This window comes from Pogona vitticeps, chromosome 4 (assembly GCF_051106095.1).
Source record: "Pogona vitticeps strain Pit_001003342236 chromosome 4, PviZW2.1, whole genome shotgun sequence".
NCBI lineage: Eukaryota > Metazoa > Chordata > Lepidosauria > Squamata > Agamidae > Pogona > Pogona vitticeps.
Genome location: NC_135786.1, coordinates 50,687,205 through 50,704,006, shown reverse-complemented (window position 1 = coordinate 50,704,006; position 16,802 = coordinate 50,687,205). Strand labels below are relative to the sequence as shown.

Sequence of the window (16,802 nt, the reverse complement as noted above, 5' to 3'; positions counted from 1 at the left end):
ATCCTCTTATTCTCTAATGAGCAGCACACACTGGTGACTCTATATAGATATATATATATATATATATATATATATATATATAAGGGAGGGGTTGGGGAGCAAAGTAGTTTGTAAAAGGTTAACAGGCATGAAAAAAATCATGCAAAGATCTAGGACTTTCATCCTAATATATACAAGCACTTCAGAAACAGGAAAAAGTCTCCTTTGTAAAGATTGAAATAAATACAGGCACATATAAGAATGCTGGTCTTTGTTATCATCTCTAAATAAAGTGTGGCAACGAAAAATCTTATACCTCCAGAATGCAACTACAACTAACAGAAACTTAAACTTGGGACAAATCTGAACATAATCTAAGTACCTTCACTACCAAATCTGTTAAAAATCCTGTACTTTACACCACATATTCTACTGATGATGGTTTTAATTTTTTGAAGAAAAGTAGGATATACATTCAATTAAAAAAACTAGAACACATTTCTGACATCAGCTTTATTCAAAACACAAATAATTTTGTTTTGTAGGACTGGTTTAATGTACTGATAAACATACCTGATTTGGGTACAATGATTTAAATATAAAACAAAACACAATGTACAGAATGTAACGGAGTATGTAAAAAGCCAAAGAGGAATTGTCTTGTACAGAATAGAGAAAATGAAGAAAACTAACTACAAATGGAACATTCTGCTCAAGCAGCCAGAACTTTTGCAAACAAAATGGAAAATGTCTTTCACATTCTCAAATTCCTCTCTTTGTTCACAATCACCCAGAAGTTCTATCGTCCTTCAATGTGCTGGACAACCATTGTTTTCCAACTTCTTTGGAGCAATATGAAGGCTGGCAGTTCATTCAAGACAACCATTTTTAAATAATTTAAAAAATAAGTCTCTGTTCAATCTCTCCTATATGCAGTGCTTCAAAATGAATTGTGAAGCATAGGGTTTCCCCCCTCTGTCAAACTAAATATATTTACATTGGAATCAAGTTTTTTTTTTCTTGCTAGGAATACATCTGTGACCATATCCTGTACAATTTCTATAATTTTAGATGTTTAAGTGGCAAGATTGGACTAATTAAAATAGCAGTAGTAAGAATAATGAAAAAGTCATTATACAAAACAACAGGCAGAAGAAATATCAATAGTAGGGTAGACAATACACCCGAGTCTCTGAAAATCCTCTTCAGTTCACGGAAAATCCACAAATACAGCTCAGTTGTGTGGAGCAGAGTGCTGAAGATGGGTGCCAAAAAAAGTTCATAACTGGGCAAACACAAGAGCACAGTTGAGAACTCCATGGATTTGGCAGGAAAAATTGCATACACAAACAATAAGCTCTCAAACTATTTGGCTTGCCAGAGGACGGCATCCCAAAGCTTTGCTTAAAATGACCCATGCAATGCCAGCAAAGTGGGCCATCACATTTTCAGTTTTAGAGAGGAGAAGGGAACCTGAGAATAACTCTGCATGCCCTTTAAAGGCATGTTTTTAATTATTATTTGCTGAACGAATACAAAGATATGAAGGGGATTTTTAAACTTTTGCCTCATGAAGTTATACTTGATAGCGGAGACCACTCACTCTAGTACAGAATGAACGGACAGAGAATTGAATATGCTGTTCTGCACTTGTTGAGAGTATTGCATTACCATCTACTTCATAAGGTACTAAAGACCCACTCATGCTGGAACATGTTTGGTCCACAAATATTTACTTCCCTCTCCTAAATTCTGAATAGTACTGCTGATCTAGAGTTTAAAAATTACTGCGTAACTTACAGAGATGTACCTCAAGAACATAAAAATGACCCTCAAACAATCACAGTGCAGTAGGACGCTAACAGATGGTCAGCCAATCACATGGCCAAAAACCAAGAAGACAGTTCAGTAAAAAATCGCCATAAAAATCATTGCTGAAGTAAGTACATGGAGGATTACGAATGGTCTCACATCTTACAGAGCAGAAATATTTATGGTTTCATTCTCAACATATCTGAGGCGGATAAGATAGTAACAGGAGAGTTATATGAGGGCATTTCTCTGACCAGCAGGGCAATTCAGGACAATCTAAGACAACCAACTTCTTCAACCAGTTCAAGTGTGCTTTAAGACTTGTCATAACTCCTCAGCAAAAAGGGGGTATTCTTGGTTATCGAACAAAATATACAGCTTATGTTTTCTTCTTCTAATAATAATAATATTTAAAAAATCAACTGTCAATCATTTCAGAAAGTTCAAGCAAGAGTTCATCTTCATCTTTGCCTGGGTCTAGATCAATCTCAGCTTCTAATTTGCCTCCAGAGATTTCCCAAATCAGTTTTTCAAAGTCATCTTCAACCAAGGATGTCTTCACAGATCCTGTAGAGCTTAGTCTGCGTATCTTTGCTGGCGAAGGAGAAGGAATTGGGTGTGCTATCTCTGCCTGTAAGGTGGAGGCCGCCTGGTCATGCAGATGGAGCCCAGAGCTTCACAAAGAAAACAGCAATGAAAAGGTTACAAGTCTGCCAGGGAGACACAATGATCCTGTCTAAACACTTTCAGAGCTCCTTGTCTAGTAGTTAGCTTCTGGAATAAACACAGATTGTAGTTTCCTCTGATAAGTAAAGGATATAAGAGATTTCAAGTATGATTGCTACAACCAGCTGTTTCACTAAAACAACCACCGGCCATGCAGCCTAACACTTCTTATTTGGTATGCTTGTGGACTGCAGCCCACTTCTTTAGATGAAGTCAGATATACTCCATAAAAGCTTATGCCAAATGAAACTTGTTCAGCTTTAAAGAATCACAAGACTTTTTGTTGTTTTTAACACAACACCCTAACAAATTTCCACTTGTAAGTTTCTGTTTTACTAAATTTTGTAAACTTTCTGCTATGTAATCCTTTGCTTCACTTTCAATAAAACCTGGTAAAAAATATTGTGACACCTGAAACACATTTATTGTGGCACAACCTTTAAACAGAAAGACAGCTTCAAATGCAGGAGGAGACACTGATACTAAAGTAAATGCATTCGTTTTTAAGGAAATGTATGATTTTCTTTGATTTTGTTACAATTAATTAATATAGCAATTTTTATAGGAAGAGGTGGTTCATAGGCTTAAGTGAACAACAAATACTTGATGATTTGGCAATCTTCCCAGGCTAGCTACAATAAAGGCACCAGACTTTGTCATCTGAAGTTCCTTTGTAATTTCAAAGATAGAAGTAACTTGTAACTTAAAAAGGCAGCTCACTGTCAGCAGACATTTGGTGCATCTATGCACTCTATCCCAGAGCAAAACTCTCTTTAGCTTAGCAGCATTCACAAGTAACATCCAATAATTCACTATTTGTACTCTTCCAATTTACTTAGTTAGAAAACACATTATCAATTACTACTCTAATACTATTTTTTTTTCAGAATCTGCCACAAGAGACTTGGAATTTTCAGTCTAGATATCTCCCATTCCAAGTTCTTCTGCAATTAAATTTACAGTGGACCGTCAACTTGCGGAATTAATCCGTATTGGAACAGTGGCCGCAGATTGAAAAGTCTGTAGGTTGAGCGTCCATTTCCCGTAGGAATGCATTGAAAACCATTTAATCCATCCAGGCAAAGAAAAAAAGATCCCAGGCTTCCAAAGCTGCACCCGCTGCCCTCTGTCTCCTGTCCCTGGTGCCCTCTGCCTTCTGTCCCTGTGTGGACAGAAGGCAGAGGGCACCGGGACAGGAGACAGAGGACAGCGGGTGCAGCTTTGGAAGCCCGGGAAGCCGAAAGCCGCTCCGTCCCTGCTGCTGGCTTTCGGCTTCCTGAGCTTCACAACTACCTTCGCTGTCCCTGTCTCCCATCAGGGACAGATGGCAGAGGGCACCAGGGACAGGAGACACGGACAGCGAAGGAAGTTGTGAAGCTTGGAAAGCCAAAATCCGGCAACGGGAGAGGAGCAGCTCAAAGAGCTGGAAGCGGGCGCGGAGCAGCTTTTGGCTTTCCGAGCTTCAAAAACCCTTTAGCTGTCCCCGTCTCCCATCTCCGGTGCCCTCTGCCTTCTGTCCCTGTGGGAACAGAAGGCAGAGGGCAGCGGGGGTGGCTTTGAATTTTTTTTTTTTTTTTTTTTTTTTTTTTGGACTTATATACCGCCCCATAGCGTTACAAGCACTCTCCGGGCGGTTTACAATTTAATTATACAGGCTACACATTGCCCCCCCAGCAAGCTGGGTACTCATTTTACCAACCTCGGAAGGATGGAAGGCTGAGTCAACCTTGAGCCGGCTACCTGGGATTTGAACCCCAGGTCGTGAGCACAGTTTTAGCTGCAGTACAGCATTTTAACCACTGCGCCAGCCCTTTTCCCCTGTCTTTCATACCTTGAAATTTTCGTAAGTAGGGACCTTTGTAAGTTGAGTGTCCACTGTATTTTGTTCTATTCCCAATGGCTGTCTACTATCTGGACCTTTATTCTCAAATTCAAAGCTAAAGGCCTATATCCACCCTTTCTAGCATCTAATTTCAGTGTTGGTGACTAACCACTCCAGTGTTTGCATAGCTGTTCTAAAACAATTCCGAGGTTGGCTAATGTGACTATAAATATATGGAATCATTACCTATTAGAACAGACACTTTCAGAAACAGTGGCAACAGTGTTCTCTGGAAACCTGGGAGCATTTGCCTAAAGAGAAAGAGCGAAAAAGACAAAAAAATCAACTCAGACTTTTGCTGTCTCATACATATACAGAGAAGCACTTTCTCCATTTTTCATCTCTCTTCATGCCCCTTTATTGCTCAATGTGAATCTTTTATCTCTTACTATTTGGAAAAGGTTGTTTAGCTTCTCTCAACATAAATGTAAAAACTGATTCCCTCCCCAAGCAGACTGGCTACTTACTGGGTCTTGAAAACATAAAGGGTAAAGCAGGAACCATGCAAGCCCTAAGACCAGGGGTGGGCAATTAATTTCTATAGGGGGCCACATGAAAAATCTGAACTGTGTTTAGGGGCTGAACCAACTTTACTTAAAAATAGGACCCCATTAGCTGGATAGTAATAGGCCCCCAATTTGTGGGTAGTAATAGGCCCAAGAGTAACAGTCAGCAGCTCAAGAGTAACAGTCAAAACTTGTGAGATCCCAGGGTCGGATCTCACAAGTTTTACTTACTGCTGTGCTGGGTGACCAGAGCCCTAGCTCACTCAGCGGTGATGGGCGGGCCAGACAGGAGCGGCGACAGGCAGGCTGGACTGGAGCGGCTCGCAGGCCATATGTGGCCCACACTTTGCCCAGGTCTGCCCAAGAAAGTTTAATGCCCTCTGCTATCACAGGATTTCAGTTGATGGGATCCAAGAGGATCAATTAGTCGTCTTACCACAGCAGGATTTTCGGGTGACAGCTCTTTCATACTGGTGCTTTGGATGGGGCTCAGTGGTTTCACTGCTGCAACGACAGAAGGATGACTCTCTAGTGCTTTCCTCTTCAGTGCCTGCTTTGCTGGAAATCCAGGTTTCACTCCAGATGGTTTCACATTCACTTTAGGTTTGGCTGGGACAAGAAAACAAAGCAAAAGCAAAGCGTGCTGCTTATATTCCGCCCCATAGCACTTCAAGCACTCTCTGGGCGGTTTACAAGTTAATTATGCAGGCTACACAATGCCCCCCTCCCGCGAGCTGGGTATTCATTTTACCGACCTTGGAAGGATAGAAGGCTGAGTCAACTTTGAGCTGGCTACCTGGGATTGAACCCCGGGTCGTGAGCAGTTTTGGCTGCGGTACAGCAGTTTAACCACTGTGCCACAAGTCACCCCACTCAGTGAATACAGAATGACATTTGATGTTATGGTAAAGGTAAGGTTAAGGTTCCCCTTGACAATTTTTGTCCAGTCGTGTTCGACTCTAGGGGGCGATGCTCATCCCCGTTTCCAAGCCATAGAGCCAGCGTTTTGTCCGAAGACAATCTTCCGTGGTCACATGGCCAGTGTGACTTAGACACGGAACGCTGTTACCTTCCCACCAAGGTGGTCCCTATTTATCTACTCGCATTTGCATACTTCCGAACTGCTAGGTTGGCGGGAGCTGGGACAAGCGACGGGCACTCACTCCGTCACGTGAATTCGATCTTACGACTGCTGGTCTTCTGACCCTGCAGCACAGGCTTCTGCGATTTAGCCCGCAGCGCAACCACGTCCCTTGTTATGAGCATTGTTTTATTTTTGCCTTGTAAACCGCCCAGAGTGGTCTTAGGCCAGATGGGTAGTACAGACATTTAAATAAACAAATTAATTTCTTCAGCAGTTTTTCTAAGAAAAGCACTGTACCTTTGGAAAACAGTTTATTTCCTCAAAAAAGTTGATTTTAAAAGTGTGACACAATTTATAAATTACAAAAATACTCAGATAATTAATTTCTAAATCTTAACATATATGTTCCCACAATCCACATGCTCAGTGTATTTCTCACACATCATTTTTTTGCCTCCATGAAAAATACAGTTGCACCAGGAAACAGCATCATGCAAGAAAAGGGCTTTTTGATGCAATGCAACTAGGACTAGGACTGCCTCTTCATCATCAGGGCAGAGCAAGCCAAGATATGTGCCAGCATACTGAGCGGGGGCAAATAACTACCGTAACTTAGGTAAAAAGTTTCCAGGAATTCCAGCAGTTTGCAAACTTTAGCTAATTAATACTATAGATCAAAGCAGGAATCATGTATCCTATGAACCATATTCAGCTACGATAGCAATTTGATGGTTTCTCCTGCCTATTCCTCAACTGTGAAATTGTGAGTGGAAAAGAAAAGAACTGCTACTCTTAGAAGCCTCCAGGAACAACAATTCTTGCTTGAAACAAGGTCCAGCTCCTCTTGCACCTTCTAAAATAACTTTTAAACTGCCAGTTTTGTTTTTGCCTTTTCTTTGGATGAATCATCAGTTACATGACTTAGGGAAAGAAAATTGTCCAGTGGACCCTTTCTGCCTGCTCATTCCTTTACATCTGCTTCTCTCTCACCACTGAAGCCCTAGATATTTCTAGCTCATAGTTTAATAGCAGCCAAGACAGACTGATTTTGACTTTTCATGGACATTAAATAAGTTAAGTTTGTTGGCTGTGTTACTTCAGAACACTACTGGGACAGCAATGCCTTTAAATCTATGACATCAAGTATCAGAAGACAAGCTTGAATCTACTTCAGAGAGACACAAGACCTTTACAGCTTGCAAAATCTGTATAACTCCACTGTTTCTATGGATCTACAGACAAATGTCAAGTCTTCATGGCTGGCATCTACTATCTTTTTGTATTACTGCTTTCTTCTTTATACTTAAGACATATGAAGGAAATGCACCTGAGGAAAAAATATAAACCTTTTTATTTAATCCACTGAGTTGATAAGTATCCAAGCATGTGGTTCATGATTCCTTGAAGTATCTGCTTCCTTTCTATCTTTTTTGTCACCAGGTTAAGCAGTCAGTCCTTTCAATAATGTAGGTAACCCTCAAGATGTCACTTACCTTTAACCTTTCGTTCCACAGGCTGGGATGAAACTTTCAACTCCTCTGATCCCGCAGTCTCTAGCACTGCTTCCTCGGATCTCACCAGCAGCCTCTTGGTAACTGGGTGAGTTTTCCCAAATGTTAGTGGAGGCTCAGGATTTGCAGTCACTGGAACCACTGATTCTGCCACTTCGACCCCAGCAAATGGCACAGTCATTTGTTTATCTTGAGGTTTCCTCTCTTGTTTTTGTTTTAATGATTGCTTCTCCTTTCTTATTTCTTCTAGACTCTTCACATAGACTTTTGAATGTGAACTGCTTGGATTGTCATTCAAAGGCTGGATACAAACCTGGAAATAAGATAAAGATAAAATTTTCAATGAAAACTAATATAAGCTCTCCACAGAGCAAAGCTTATTTCCTTCTCAATTCACATCTACTAAACTGCTGGTCTCTAGTTTAAAATGAGAAGCCAGACCCCCTCATTTTTACCATCAACCACTACCTTCTGTTCTGCCCACCCTTTGCTTATAGCCCCAATACCGTTGAGGAAATGCAGTCCCTAAACATTTAAAAAAGCTGCTTAACCATGTAGTAGAGGCTGGGTTACACTAATAAACCTCAATAAAAATTCGTATTAAACACTATCTTTGTTTATAAACACCTAAACGGACAAAATAGATTGCACCTGACAGATACCAAAAATTAATGGTTTATTAGATACAGGATTTGTATCTTTGTATCTCACACCACTCCTGATTTGGATACTAAATGGCAATTTTCAAGGTGCTAGAATATAATGGCTGACAAGGGACAGTCACAATTTTCAAGGCCCGTTTCGTACACAGCATAGGAAAACTCACCTTTGCAGCAGCACCTGTTGCAGCAGCTCGTGGAGGGGACTTTACCTCTGATACAATTTTCTCTTCCTTTCCACCAGGAGCTGTTAAAACATCAGATTCATTATGATAAAATGAGAATTGCCTCTCCTGACCCCTGGCCCTCTAACACCTCTTTCCCCGCTACATGCAAGACATTGCTTCTAGTTTCTTGAACAAATGAAAAAGAAAAATTTGGAGGAACACATATTCCATCCAGCTATGGACTAAGTAAACGAATCTCACAGTGGCATGCCTACATATTACTGATTTGATTTATTGCTTCACTTGCAGATTAGCAGCCTAAGGGTTTTTTAAAAATACAAGTTTTGGGGTGTTCCAGTTTGTCACAGCCAGTTCCACAAGCAGCTGGATAGACCATGTGCCCAACCTACTTAAATTGAAGGCCAAACACACCTTATCTCGGTAAATGAATCATTTCAATTGCCAAAACATCTTGGACAACCTTTCTGCTTTCAGATGGGGGGAGAGAGATAACAAAAAAACCAGGCAGGAAGGTTCATGTGCAGAGGAGAATTTGTTGACAAAACTAAAACATTAGTATTAGAAAGAAATAGGGTGTTAAGAACTATGCTTTTTCTACTGCTATGTTAAAACTAGAGAAATAGAAAGGTAATGTAGGTGTGCTTCCTTTCCTCAGTTTTTACTTTGGGTATCCACAATACAGCAACATCAAGTCTTGCACATGACCCAGTCATGTTTATTAAGATGTTTATCTGCATACTTTTTATTCTATCAAGAATAATTTGTCTGCATTCAAGTAAACTGAGTGCAAAGCTGTCCAGGGCAATTGTATTACCTGTTGGCTTTGTAATGCAAAGCAATTTCCTCCCAAGTGAAGCATGCTCGGGTTGCTGTTGCGTCTTTGAGCTGTTGTCCACACTCTGCTGCATTCGAAGAGCTTTCTCCTGCTTGATTTCCTCCAAGGTTTTGATGCGCACCTCCCCAAAGTCCTTGGCTTTTCCCAAAGGCTCCTCTAGTTTTCTTTGGGTACCAAGAGTTGGAACCAAAGAGTCCTGCTTCTGCGATTCACCCTCATGTTTTGGTTTCACGGGAATCTCTTTTTCAGCTTTTATCCGCTCCTCTTCCATTTGCCTCTGTTTTTTCTCAGCCAGGACTTCAGAAAAGGTTTTGATCCTGATTGGAAGAGATGGTTTTGCCACTGGATTGGGACCATCTGCTGCACATGCTACTGCAGCCTTTGGCCCTGGCTGAATTTCTCCTCCTTTTCTTTGGCTAGCTTTCTCCAAACGGATTTCTTCAAGTGTTTTCACACGGATTTCACCCACTGGTTTGGCAGCATTCTCTACATCATCAGAACAAAAACCTAACACATTAGAAGGAATTAAAAGTGTTATTTTATCAAAATCTTAAATTTTATTTTTATTTTTTATTTATTTTTGGAGTGCTACAAGCATTCTCCAGGAGATTTACAATTTCATTATACAGGCTACACATTGCCCCCCCAGCAAGCTGGGTACTCATTTTACCGACCTCGGAAGGATGGAAGGCTGAGTCAACCTTGAGCCGGCTACCTGGGATTTGAACCCCAGGTCGTGAGCACAGTTTTAGCTGCAGTACAGCATTTTAACCACTGCGCCACGAGGCTCTTTTGCACAATCTATATAGATTTTCCCTCAAAGATCAATATCATCCCTTAGCACAGGAAGCAACTGTGAGAACAAATTAGTAAGATATAGAAAGGTGGTAGGCAACAATCTTCTATACATTTGACTGGGAACAGATCCATTAAACGCAATGGAACTTGCTTCTGAAAAACATGAATAGGACAGCACTAAGACAAAATAGCCACCTAGAGAAGATTTTGAAAAGAAGGATCCCAAGGTATTCGAATTAAACCATCTAGTACCTGTTTCCACATTCTTCTGTTCAGACGATAATCCTAGTCTTTCTTTAAGAGATTTAGGAACTTGCACTATAGAAAGATAACAAATATATAGATAAATATATTATATATATATTTAAATATATATAAAGATAAAAAGATAAAAAAGTTATAACAGATGCTTATTCTGTTCTCTTTATTTGAAAGTTTCTTGTTTGAAATCAAATTCTTATGTGTTTTTTTTCCTATTTACAAGAACCACCAAAAAGAAACTGCAAGCAATGATCGAAGGCTATTCCTTAATCCTTGCAACCAAAAAAAGTTTGGAAAATCCATTTGAAAATATTAATCTTGTACTAGAGAAAGATAGATGTCACACACATCTGCATATTTCCAAAAAAATTAGTTCTTTTAAAGCAGAAAATAGAATCATTTCTGGCACAGAATGGCTATGTTTGGTAACAATAAGGATGCATTCACAATTTTATTCCAAGGAATTGTCTATATCAGTGGTTCTTAATCTTGGGTTACTCAGGTGTTTTTGGACTGCAACTCCCAGAAGCCTTCACCACCAGCTGTGCTGGCTGGGGTTTCTGGGAGTTTCAGTTCAAAAACACTGAGTAACCCAAGGTTAAGAACCACTGGTCTATATGGTTTTCTCATTATAAAAGATTCTGCAATCCTTGAAGATATATTGGCCCTGATTATTTTAATAAAGTTTTAGTCCAAAGACACTTGCATACATGAGAAAAAGAAAGACACCGGTCACATTTCATGTCTTGTATGATCTGCTGCCTCTCCACAAAAAAAAAAAAAAAAAAAAAAAAAAAAAAAAAAAATAAAAATATCAAATATAAAGGCTAGTAAATCCTACTGCTAGTAAAGAGACTAAATCAGCTGCCGAGTATTGAGTCAACATTTTTGTAAATTCCACTGATTCAATGGATCTACTCTAGATGACGATAATAATTGGATTCTCTGTAGCTGAAACAAAGAAAATACATTTTATGGGTTCAACAGCCATACCTCTCTTCGGTGTTTTTTCTGCATTTTCTGGCAAATTTATTTTCCTTCCCAGTCTTTCAGCAAGGCTACGCTTTAAGGGAAGACCACTCTCAGCAACTTGTGATTAAAAGGAAAAAGAAGTTTATTTTACAGATCTGGGTTTTTTTTAAAAAAACTTCAAAATGCATATACCACTTACATACAGGTTATACATACACCCCTAAATTTTGTAGCAATTATAGCTATTATTAATATGATACTGTAAGCTGCCTGAAGTGTTTTGCCTGGAAAACCAAGATACAGTGATGCCTCGCAAGACGAATGCCTCACGCAACGAAAAACTCACAAGACAAAAGCGTTTTGTGATTTTTCGGTGACTTACAAGATGAATTTTTCCTTTTTGGATTGTTTTAAATCGCACAACCGTTAGCACTACGCTTCACAAGACGAAATTTTTGCAATACGACACACAGAACGAATTAATTTCGTCTTGCGAGCCATATTAATCTAAAACAAAGATATGCAAGTAACACTTTGATCCCCAAAAGATTTTTGCAATCCAAGAAACAGAAAAGTGATAGAATTCTTCCTACACATTCTACTTGGTGCCATAATTGGCATATTTCATAGTTTAAAGAAGATAGACATATTGTCATTATTTTGCAAATGCAAGGATTGTGCATAATCAGGGGAAAGAAAACAACCAACAGTCTGACAATTTTTTTTATTCCAAATGTAAATTCTCACCTGTGGGAGGCTTTCGTTTTCCTAGTCTCTCTGCAAGGGTCAGTCGAATCCGTGGTCCCTCACCTGTCAAAATGCTCACAAAGTTAAAGTTTGATTTTCAAGCAGAATTAACACATTCAATTATGTACACAAAATCCCACCGACTGAAGTGTAAATAACCTAGACTGGAGTTGTACTAAAATGTATCTTACTTGAATAGTAGATTGTGTCAGCATTTATGTAAATCCAACTGACTGAATTTGTTCTAACTGGGTCTAACAATTCAGTTCGGGGCCTCCCCTACGCCCATATGGAGGCAATCTAGTGATGAAATTCTAGAATAGGACAACTGCTATCAGATATACTTCAGTCGTGTTGTGGGGACAGCAGTAACAAATCGTCACTCCTAATCATTAAAAGAGGAAGGATATCTGCACAAACAACTGAATTGCAGGAGCTGTTTGTACACAAATGGGCAGAATCAAATGTTACCTTGCTTTGACGACAAAGTTACAGTTCTGACCACTGTTCGTGCATTTTCTTTCACTGGGCCTGGATGGGTCTGGGTTTGATCAGTGACTTCAGGACACTCTGAGCAAAACAAAACAAAGCTACATCAATTTCTGCTACTACTATTTTAGAATATATGGAGCACTTCAAGGCTGCAGTTCCACACACTAAACAATATTTATTAGTATTATTTTATTTATTTATTCAATTTATACCCCGCCCATCTAGTCGACTGACTACTCTGGGCGGCTAACAACATATAATATAAACAATTTAAAATATAGAAACAAAGTAACACATTAATAGACAATGCTCAAAACGGAAAAAAGTAAATCAAGTGGTGGCTGGAGGGAAAGCTTGCCTAAACAGCCAGATTTTCAATTGGCCTTTGAAAATACCCAGTGAAGGGGCCATATGGATCTCAGAAGGGAGGTTATTCCAAAGGCGAGGAGCCACTGCCGAAAAGGCCCGGTTTCTTGTTTTTTCCTTCCGGGCCTCCCTTGGCGTTAGGCTCCTCAACCTCACCTCCTGGCTAGATCGCGTGATACGAGTAGCTTTAGGTGGGAGAAAGCATTCCGCCAGATATCGAGGCCCTGAACCATTTAGGGCTTTATAAGCAAGCATTAGAACTTTGAAATCAACGCGGAACTGAACGGGCAGCCAGTGTAAGGCGGCCAAAGTGGGAATGATATGTTGATGTTTCCTCACCCCACTAAGAAGTCTGGCTGGGGATAAGTTTCATTGAAATAAGAGACACTCACTTCAGAATAGGCTTGTTTTAAGACTGCACACTGAATATTCAAACAAGTCCATTATATAGTCATATTAGAAGAGCTCTGGTAGGATATAAACTATACAGTATTTCACTCCTGTAGAGGATACAGGATTTCCTAAGGATGTGGGATTTCCCATTCATATATATTCATATATTTATATGAAGTTAACAACTTAGTTTTCACAATTACCCAACTCCACTTACAATTTATTACTGTACAAAGAAATTTTAAGTCAATCCTCAAACCGTGCATTTCTGTAAAAAGCAGCTAAGTGACTTTTCTTGCAATGAAGCTACAAGACAATTTCTAGATCTGTCAGTATCGCATCATGATATTTGCAATGAAAAAAGCCTTAGGAATAGACTGTTAATTTTCCAGAAGTAAGATTATGCCCTATTTATATTTTAAAACAAACTGAAGCAATTCAACAATGACTCAGTCCTGAACACCACAGATACATCCAACATTATATATGGCAATAGGCTGAAAGAATGTAATAAATGTACAGTGGTGCCTCGCAGAACGGTCGCTCCATAGAGCGACGAATCCGCGCAACGGTGCCGTTTTTGCGATCGCAAAAGCGATCGCAAAACGGCACCTAGATAGGGCACAATTCACAGAGCGGAGGGCAGTAAGTGGTTCGCTTACCAACCTTCGCTTTGCGACCCGCCGATCAGTTGGTCAGCGGGTCCAAAATGGCCGCGCGCTGCGTTTTCGTGCCCTTGGTAAGCGAGGGGAGGGCGCAGAAACACTGCCGGAACAGCCGAAATGGCTGCGTGCAGCGTTTTCGCGCCCTCCCCTCGCTTACCAAGGGCGCGAAAACACTGCGGCCGGCCATTTCGGCTGTTCCGGCAGCCAGTTTGGACCCGCCGGACAGCTGATCGCAGCCATTTTCGCGCCCTCGTTCAGCGAGGGGAGGGCGCAAAAATGGCTGCCAGCCGCCCGGAAGCATCGTTGAACGGTGAGTATTCAGCCCAATTGGTTTTCTTGCCCCGTTCAACGATGCTTTCACACAGCGAGGGTTAATCCGGAATGGATTAACTTCGCTGTGCGAGGCACCACTGTAACTATATAAATTAGATATGTAGCAGCATTAGTCATCTAGCAACTTCAGGGATCCAACAGGACACTATGAGATATCATTGAACCTATGAAGTCCTGATGTTCGTAGGAAAGAATGAACTCACCACTTTGTTGTTTTGATTTTTCCTTCATTTTCTTTGACTTGATTTCTTCAAGTGTTTTTATCCCAAAATTCAAACTACCATCTGAAAAATGAAGAATCAGTACCAATAAATCCATATGAATGTTCACAGATCAAACATGTACCTTCTTTTGAACAAGAAACATATTTTAAAAAATGAAGCTTACAAGTAGATGATCTATGATACCTCAATTACCTTTCATTTAGTACTGCAACAAGGATGATTCTCATCATCCATGGAAACTATAACTACACACCAATTTCATTCCTAACTGTGAGAAGTATACCTCCTTGCCCCCAGATCGCAGAGTAAAAATAACATGAAGTCTAAGATCATTTGTAGGGAAAAGCCAAATAGTAAATGAAACCCACAAATGGGATTTGATTCTGTGCTCCAATGATCTCTTAATATTATAATTGTGTGCTATCAAGTCAATTCTGACTTATGGCAATCCTTTTCAGGGTTTCCCAGATACAGAATACTCAGAAGTGGTTTACCACCCCTTTTTCTGGGCATCCTGGGATTGTGCAGCTTGCACAAGGCCACACAAGCTGGCTCTTCTGGAAAGCTCAGTGGGGAACGAAACTCTTACCTTCTGGCTCTGCAGCCAAATACGTAACTCACTAAGCTATCCAGCCAGCTAATGATCTTACGAGACTACAATAAACCGATTGAGGACACAGATAGAAGGTGGAGTTTAACTGCAGAAGTTTATTAAAGATATGTAACAGAAATCAACTTCTCTACTGTCTTCCATATCTCATAAGGTAGCAGAGATACTTAGGAAAGCGAGACATGAAAATATTGTACAAAGGTTTTTAACACCTCCCAAGAAAAAGAGCACGTGAAGTGCTAGGTGGGCGGGTGGGAGCAGGGATGTGAGGCTGCTCAAATTTTTCCCTGATCAGTAAGGGGCTTTCATTCCTGGCAAAGAAAATGAATCCTATTCATCTATGCAAGGAGGAACACTTTCCTAGATGGACTGATTTGCCACATTATTCCTATCTTCAGAGATGAAAGTGGTCCAAGTGGCACAGGATGTCTCTGTGTTAACTAGGAGAGAATCAAAATATATTATTTTCTCTCAACATCCATTTTGATTTAGAATTTCAAGGAAAATTAAAAAGGTCATATTTCTTAAACCTAATTATTAAGAAGTGAAGAACATGTTGGTAATATTTGTATTATAACTGCCCACTATACAATGCATTATCTCCTATGCAACCAATTTGGCCTTTATTCTAGTGCTCTTTTTATTCTTGTTTAAGAACTGGGGCCTCAGGTAAAACAGTTCTGCATTTATTGCAAACAAGCAAGCAAATATTGGGTCCTTCAGGATGGTTTTCTTCTTGCTCTCACGGCGTGCATCAGGAGTACTGCTGCTTCCCTTACATGAAAACCAATGGAACTGTAAAAAATGGTGGCTTCAGCAAATGTCAGTAAAAATGGCCCCCTCAGATCTGCCAACTTGTTGCTTAGGGTTGATAACAATCATAATAGCCAAGTTGTTTTTTTTTTGGGGGGGGGGGAGTGACTATGCTCCCTTCAACAGGTATGGGCTCCGCACACTTCCTTAATGACCAAATAGGACTCATGTCATTTTAAATAGTATTAATTAGAATTCTCACAGGACAGTGGAAGGCTTAAAGGCAGAGTTTGTTTGCTGGAAAGCTTTCACAGGGTAGCCATTGGAATTGTATTTTTTTCATTTTCCTGACTTTCCCGGGCCAACATTTGTCAATTTCCCTGACCACCATTCAAATATAACCACAAATGAATAGATCGTGTTGCATTAATGCAAGTCTCAATGAAATGTTCCACTCTACAGCTACACAAGTCTCAATGGCAAAAATATCTGTCAAAGTAAGAGATTTAATATCTGCTTTTTTCAACATTAACTGCAGTAACATCTATTTTGCAATTACACCAAAAATTATACCAAGATACAAACTTCAATTCAAGTAAACTCTGAATGCTAACAAATGACATAACATTTTTGTTATTGTTTTAAAGGTACACTAAAAATTATATAAACATTCCATCTAAAATGGTTTCTCTGAAGCCACATTACAAAACTTAGTTTTGAAATTGCAGTAATAATCAAGTTAGAAATTAGAATACAAGTAATCTGTTTTTAAAGAATAAAGATTTAAGATAAAACTATCACTTCTACAGTTTTCTCTATTTTGTAACTCTTTTAGCTTCTCATCAATTGTTTCCTCTTTCATTTTGGCTTCTTCTCTCACTCTTTTTTAAGCATTTTCAAGATGCTTAATTTGTCCCTCAAGTTTCTTCTTTTCTTCTGAATTTCTTCTTGTCGCTTATGGTGTTTAGCCTCCAAGTGCTCTGTGTAGCATGCATGAGCATGCCTG

At 39.7% G+C, this 16,802-nt stretch overlaps 1 protein-coding gene across 9 annotated transcripts in view; it reads right to left on the bottom strand.

Annotated features, from left to right (window-relative positions):
* Positions 1-477: 477 nt before the first annotated feature.
* Positions 478-16,802, bottom strand: part of ZC3H11A (zinc finger CCCH-type containing 11A) — a 28,658-nt gene continuing 12,333 nt past the window's right edge. For 5 of the 9 annotated variants that reach the window (XM_078391947.1, XM_078391948.1, XM_078391949.1 and 2 more), the window contains 11 exons: positions 14,413-14,493; positions 12,432-12,530; positions 11,961-12,023; positions 11,235-11,330; positions 10,233-10,298; positions 9,162-9,668; positions 8,327-8,406; positions 7,483-7,813; positions 5,342-5,514; positions 4,586-4,650; positions 478-2,465 (listed from right to left, as the gene is read on the bottom strand). In XM_078391947.1, the coding sequence (XP_078248073.1) occupies positions 2,210-2,465; positions 4,586-4,650; positions 5,342-5,514; positions 7,483-7,813; positions 8,327-8,406; positions 9,162-9,668; positions 10,233-10,298; positions 11,235-11,330; positions 11,961-12,023; positions 12,432-12,530; positions 14,413-14,493 (1,817 nt within the window). In that variant the 3' untranslated portion in view covers positions 478-2,209. Of the gene's footprint in view, positions 2,466-4,585; positions 4,651-5,341; positions 5,515-7,482; positions 7,814-8,326; positions 8,407-9,161; positions 9,690-10,232; positions 10,299-11,234; positions 11,331-11,960; positions 12,024-12,431; positions 12,531-14,412; positions 14,494-16,802 lie in introns of all 9 variants that reach the window. The other 4 variants (XM_072997350.2, XM_078391946.1, XM_072997351.2 and 1 more) reach the window with 2 other exon arrangements.